The 7,081-nt window shown below is 39.3% G+C and overlaps 1 protein-coding gene across 1 annotated transcript in view; it reads left to right on the top strand.

Moving 5' to 3' along the window:
* The first annotated feature begins 6,228 nt into the window (after positions 1 to 6,228).
* LOC112170214 (alpha-L-fucosidase 2) overlaps positions 6,229 to 7,081 on the top strand; it is a 28,358-nt gene continuing 27,505 nt past the window's right edge. The window contains exon 1 of the mRNA XM_040509042.1: positions 6,229 to 6,685. Coding sequence (XP_040364976.1) covers positions 6,475 to 6,685 — 211 coding nt within the window. The 5' untranslated portion in view covers positions 6,229 to 6,474. The remainder of the gene's footprint in view (positions 6,686 to 7,081) is intronic.

Here is a 7,081-nt window from a genome sequence, read left to right as displayed (position 1 = left end):
TATGCTCAAAAGATTAATTTCTGCGACTGCATTGACAACCAGCGGAAAGGATTTCGTTGCAGATCAAATTCTCCTCAGGATGCACCGGTTTTCAGTTGCAAATTGCTCTATTCAGAATCTCTGAATTATGATGAGAATGATCAGTGGCTTACATGGTTAGCTTTTTAATAGATTCTTTCATGTGACACAGATAGCACAAAGTAAGCTCTATTTTGGGGCATGAGTGTATGACACATCTAGCATTCTCCACAGTAGTGAGGAATGCAATGGATCACCCAATCCCCTAGTGCTCACATCCCATGAGCGCGGCTTTAGAAGATAGAAAATTTCTCTCCCTTCTTTAGAACGCGTCCCACTCTCGAAGTCCAAAAAGAAAATACGAGCGTGAACTCTCTCCCGGCAGAACACTGCCGGCGCTCCCTCTGGTGTTTCGGTCTGAGAGAGGATGTTGGTTTTGTGATGTGCGCTGCCGTTTTTGGGATCCTTTCTCCACTGTTTTCGAGGGTTGGTACTATGGAAAAAATCAAAGTGCATGCCTGCCAACGGCGCTAACTATGAGTTCCCTAGAATATATCCATACCCTCACCCTGGGTATGGCCTTCAAAACCCGTATTGAAAACTCTAATCTAATCAGATGCCCTTTCCTAATTCATTGTTCTAACTTACTCGATCACATGCATTATTCTAAAAAAAAAAAAAAAAAACTTACTCACTTGCATGTATCTTCATGTAATTAAGCATTATAGCAATGAAATTCTCGTTAAAAGTAGTACAATATTTCTCAAACTAAGTGCGAAAGTGTAATATCTAGTTGCCTACATCTCTCTCCTTTGGCCATATGTGAAAAAACTTCAAGCGGAGTCATGCTGTTTTTATAAAACCGTTAACCGTTAAATAATTTCTATCAATGGTGTTGGTTTACCTCTAAGTAGAACTGGTCTACTTTATATGGATATACCACGGAGCATGTTTTTAGGCTCGTAGATGAAATATCATCACTCACACTGGCTGAAGTATTATGAAGAAAAAGGAACTGAAGGTACCACCAACTGTGGGAGTCATGACTTACAACTTGACAAGCATCCAATTTTTTTTGTAAGAAATATTCATTCAGTATATCTACTATAAACTTGGAGTGAACTATGTGCCTTGATACGACAATGATATTTTGACACTCGAAAAAGGCCGTATAATTCTTTCACCATCTAAGTAGAATATGCCGATCTCACGAGACCTATATGTTTTAGGAGTCAATTCCTCATTCCATACAAAATTTGTTGCAAAATAAATACAATTCCTTTTTACTTCTGGGAAATTACCAGCCGGAAGAGAGACAGAACCACCACCATTTCCCAAAAAGAACACTGGTTCCCCAAGTTCTGCACTGGAAGCAAATTGTTATTATTTGGATCAATCTTGTACACTCTAAAACTCCTTGTTGTGACATGTGGATTAAAGCCGGGCGCGTCTTCATCAATAACATATTCAACATCATCAATTTCTCCTCCATCTTGATCATCAGCTTCCAAGTTGCCTTCCTCATGATCATTCTCATGATTGCCTTCATCACCATCATTATCTTGATCGACGCCTTCCTGATTATCCTCAATAATATTGCCGTCGTCGTCTTCAATGTCATTGACATCACCAGCACCTTCTCTGCACTGCTGCACAAAACATAATCTACCATTTGATGGATTACCAAGACTTCATTGCTGGTGGATTCTAGCAATATTGATCGATAGTTTGCATTGGAAACTCTCGGATAGTCACTATTAAAATCATCAATTATCACATTCCTGTGTTCATGCTTGTTGTGAATCAATTTCAACTTCACTCCATGATCTGCAAAGTTTAAAACACGAGTAGCTGCTACCAAGCCATCCTTTTGACTACTGACTAAAGCATACAGAATGCCTCGAGAAAACAGTATATCCACAAGCTCAAGGCGGTCGTTGTTATTAAATACCTGGCAGACACTCCATGTTAGGTCTCCAATTTTGCATAAACCTAATGTCTTTTGGTCCTTAAAATCCTCAAAGATTATGGCTACCCTAAAATGGCCTGAAGAATTAAGATCATGAGAAGTAAGTAATGAAACATTAAAAAGGAAAGAGTTGGCACCAAAACGTTTCCACTGCCTCATTTTTACAATCTTTTTGAAAGATGGAATTGTCCTCAACGGCGGAAGTTTGTGTAGGGCTCCTGAAATTGGGTTAAGTAGACACATCGTAGACTGTAATCCTTTTTCCTTGACCATGATCAACCAACCTTTAGAAGACCCAAAAATCCAGCTTCCTCGAACTTCCTTAGGAAGCTTTAACTTGACTTCTTTCCTCTCAGTGAGCTGGCAAAGCTCAAGCACTTGTTGCTGCATTTGGGGGCTTGAGGCAGCAGTAACCATGGGAGTTCATGCGGAGCCCCGGGGATGTCTCTTCGCATAACAATTGACTTCCAATGCTTGCAAGAGTTCTTAACCGTATTCGATCTCCTAAATTGACACGTTGTAGAATGTTCTCCATGATATCTAGAGGTGGTGTCTGCCAACAACTATACTCATTAGTAACCATCCTCTCTTGCTCTACAGAAATATCAAGCTTTGGCTATCAACCTCCATTCAATATTCAATAAAGGAATCCGTTATATATAATGCACAACAACTTGAATCTCAATCTGTCATAAAAACAACTTGAATCTCGATTCAATTAGGATTAGGAATTTGGTAGCATCGAGGTAGGATTACTATTACAAATAGTGATAGGTTCATAATTTCATACATTTTTATACCCTTAAATGTAGGATTCTAGGTTTAGAACTTGTCATCTTTGAGTCATTTACTTTGTCTTTGTGTTTTGTAGGTTAAATTGGAGAAAAGAATGATTTGGAGCTTAAAGTCAAACGCAGGATTGAAAGGGTGCTTGCTATCCTGAGCGTCCAGAATTGTCTCTGCTGTGCGTCAATTTTGAGGATTAAACTGTACCTTCTCACAAGGAATTAGCAGGCGAGCCATATACCATTGGAAAGATATGGATGTTAGCTTTCTGATGAATTTTACGGAAGTGAATTCGCATTCTTCTGGAGGAAGTTATGATAATTTAAGTGAACCTAGTTCGGGAAGGCAGATTCTGACAGATTTTGCATATCTTTTCGGAATCTGACTTGTGAGGCCCAAGTCCGTTGATCTTAGTACTCGAATGGAACAAGACTGAACGTATATGACATAATTGGAGTAATTTCTTGCGTTGACTATAATAACCTTGTGTTTCTTTAGAGATAAGAAATCTCTTCCAAGTTGGACTAGAAGACTTAAGAAGCCCAAGTCAAGTAGGAATTAAAAAGAGACATACAAGGCAGAAAAAGAGGACGTCTAGAGACAAGAGGAGGCCTAGAGAGCAGATTAGGACGCAACAAGAGCAAGAGGAGTCACCTCCATCTTTATTCCTCCTTTACTATGTTTTTCTTAGTTATTTTTATCGTTTCTTTTTGCTAAAGTTCTAAGCTAGGGCTGAGATGAAGCCTCTAGTATGACTATTCTATTTGTTTAGTTGGTTTACTATTGAATTTCTGATTTCTATGTTAAACTCTTAATCACCGTTTCAATAGAACTTTTATTCAAAATCTCTGCTCGGGATCAATAAGACCTAGGTTTTGTTTATGAGTTATTTGGTTGGAGAACATGATGCTTGATCAAAGAGATGATGTTTTCTAGGGTACCAAAAGATAATTCAATCTTGTTATTAAAGAGTTGTGAATTAAGGATACAAGTGCTTGATCATAGTCGATATTCTTGTTTGCATGATTTCCTAGTTCTCTTTTGCTTAATGGAGTTGAACATGTTTGCTTGAACTTGATCATTAAGTGGAGTGAATTATAGTTTGGCTACGTGAGTTCTATACAGGATCAATAAGTTGGAATTCATAAGTTAGAAGAACTTTGGCATATGTCCGGGATCAATAAGGTTTATGTACGGGAATCATTAGCATAAAATCTAGGGAATTTAATGGTTGTCAGCTAGCAATAGAGTAGAAGTACTAGGTGGTGGATTCAAAGTCTTAGCATTCAAGTCTCATATTTTGTTAACCTTCTAGAAAAACCCTTCTCTCAATTCTTTTGTTTCTATTCTTAGTTGTTTAGTTATAATTTCAATCATCACAATCTTCCCAAATGTTTCTTTATTTTTGTGTTCAATTGGTTATTTGAGTTAGAATCAATTCGAGTTTCAATCCTTGTTGGAACGACCTCGTGCTTGCACTAACTATACTACAATCGATTCGTGCACTTGCGAGTAATCATTTAAAACACAACAAATAGGATTAAGAATTGGGGAAACGATCATTTACCCAATTTCAGCTTAAAAATTGCCCACTTGCTCCACCAACAATTTTTTAACCCTATTTACCCAAAACACTCTAAGGGATTATTTCTCTAATACCCAATTAATTCTTTTTCTATTCTCTTTATTTATTTTTGGGACTTTTTTGCCCTTTCCTTCTTTCTCACTTAGAGAGAGACATTATCCTCCACCTTGCTGTGCACCGGTGACCAGTGGCCGGCCGCGGTCTTCGACGACCGGTGACCGGAGTCCGGCGTCCACTGACCGGAATCTGACAACTAGTCACCGGAATCCCGAATCCGACTGCCGGACTGGTGACCGGATTCCGGCGTCTGATTTTATTACCCCCCAATAATCATATTATTGCCCCCCTATAATCATATTATTGCCCCCCAGTAACAAGTTCATTGGGGATCAATAATTAGTGAAAAATGAAGATGTTTTTAATTTTGAATGTTTTAGTAGGTTCATCCAAATAAATAATCTTATTATTGCCCTAATAAACATTTTATTGCCCCCCAATAATATTATTATTGCCTCCCAATAATCTTATTATTGCCAACCAAATCATAATAAAATAGTCATATCACTAATTAAACAACGACATTTAGATAGGAATAAGATGAGATAAATTTCAGCAAGTATAGTAGGCTTTTTTTTTTTTTTTTTTTTGGAGAAAACAAGTACAGTAATTGGGCAATATCTGGTTAATAGAAGCTGGTTAACATTGCAGTTATGCAATGTTAGTATCTGTAAAGTTTTATTCTGATTTTCGCTTAAGAAAAAGAAACAGCGCCTGACGACGTCGTTTCACGCACCACCTCTATAATCATACCAGCTCGCTCCAACACTGCGACGAATATAAAGTTCCAAACCGAACCACCACCATGTTTAACAGTGGCTACGATTCTGTCGAGCTCATCTTCGACTGCCCTACCAAGATCGAAGCCATCGAATCCTACGGCCCTAAGCTCCTCCTCGGTTGCTCCGATGGTTCCCTCTGAATCTACGCTCCAGATTCCTCCAGCTCCCGCTTCCGGCGATCCCACGCCCAAATCATCGGATTCTTCGACCTCGTCGCCTGAACCGGAATCGGACCACACATCTCTCTCTCCCCGGAATCGAAACCCGAAGCCTCCGGTGAAAGGTGCTTGTGCTGGACGTCGAAGTCCTTGTGCCAGTGGCTCCATTTTCACTCTCTGGCTATCGGAGGCGATGCCAACCAAAACTGGAATCAGATTTTGGAAAAGAGATAGAGAGAGAGAGAGAGAGAGAGAGAGAGAGAGAGAGAGAGAGAGAGAGAGAGAGAGAGAGAGAGAGAGAGAGAGAGAGAGAGAGAGACGGGAATGAGAGCCTGAGAGTAGAAGGAAGATAGCTTGTAATTTGTTAATTATTTGGGGTGAAATTTATCTTTTGGTCTTAAATTGGGTAAATGGGAGTAAAAAACTTTCAGTAGAGTAAGTGGGCAATTTTTAGGTTCAAATTGTGTAAATGGTCATTACCCCTTAAGAATTTGGTAGCGCCCAGGTAGTATATGTTTTTGACAAAAACTCTTTTAACAAAATGAGATCAAACTCCACCATTTCAGAAAAAAAAAAATGAGACCAAAGTCCAAACTACATAACCAAATAAGTGATAACCAATGGTGCAAAACATATAGTTCTGGGGATAATCAATTTCCAGTAAAATATGTAATCGAATAAAATTCCCATAATAAGTTAAAAGTTTCGTGGGCCAATATGACATAACAAAACATTAAAAGAGGAAAGAAACACACATCATTCTTGGTTCTCTCGTGATTCTGGTTCCTGCAGTACAAAATAAGCAAAAAAAAGATAAAAAAGAACTTCAACTTTTCAAACCTGCCACTGCCACCCACATATGACTGGTTTTCATGGGACCCTTTACTTTGCTTCACCAGACAGAACCCATCTCACCTCTACTCCTCAAGGCTCACTACTCACCAAACCCAAAAACCCCACAACCCGGCCTTAATTTCTCTGTCTCACTCTCATTCACACTCTTTCACTACTTCGATCACCGACTAACAGCTCATTTGTGTCGCTGAAAGTTGCAAGCTTTTTAAGCTTTTGGGGTTCTTCTTCTTGTTTCTGTTGGACCCTTTTCGTTTTTTGTGTGCAATGGAGGATGGTGACTGGGTTCTGGTGCGGCCGCCTGCAGAGAAGGACCTCTGGACCCCAAGTTTAGTGAAGGAGGATGAGAGTTCTAAGCCTTTGAAGGTTACTTTTGGTGGGCCTGCGAAGTTCTGGACTGATGCAATTCCAATTGGGAATGGGAGGCTTGGAGCTATGGTCTGGGGTGGTGTGCCTTCAGAAACTCTTCAGCTCAATGGTAAAGTTCAAAGCTTTATTTGCATTGTGTTCACATTAAGTGGTCTTCAATCAATCAATTGGGTTTTCTGTTTTTGGTCCATGTTGCTTGAAATGCTTGGCTTTCTGAGTGATCAAATGGATTGTAGAGGGACCCTGAATCGGGTTTCAGAATACTTGAAATGCTCGTATCTGATTAGAATGTGAATGCAAGACGAAATGCTTGTTGAGGGACCCTAAATGTTGGTTGAAATGCTTGGTTTTGTGAGTTTAGTGTTTTCAATTATTAAGTGGGACACCAAAATCATACCGGGGTAGAATGAATTCTAGTTCAATTGCGTTTTCCTAGTGGGAGAGACTTGTAAATTGTGACTCAGATCTCCTGCGAAGTGTGATTACAACTTGGATGTAAGTTTAT

This window comes from Rosa chinensis, chromosome 6 (assembly GCF_002994745.2).
Source record: "Rosa chinensis cultivar Old Blush chromosome 6, RchiOBHm-V2, whole genome shotgun sequence".
Taxonomy (NCBI): Eukaryota; Viridiplantae; Streptophyta; class Magnoliopsida; order Rosales; family Rosaceae; genus Rosa; species Rosa chinensis.
Note: the sequence above shows the minus strand (reverse complement) of the source record. Positions and strands in the feature narration are given on the sequence as shown.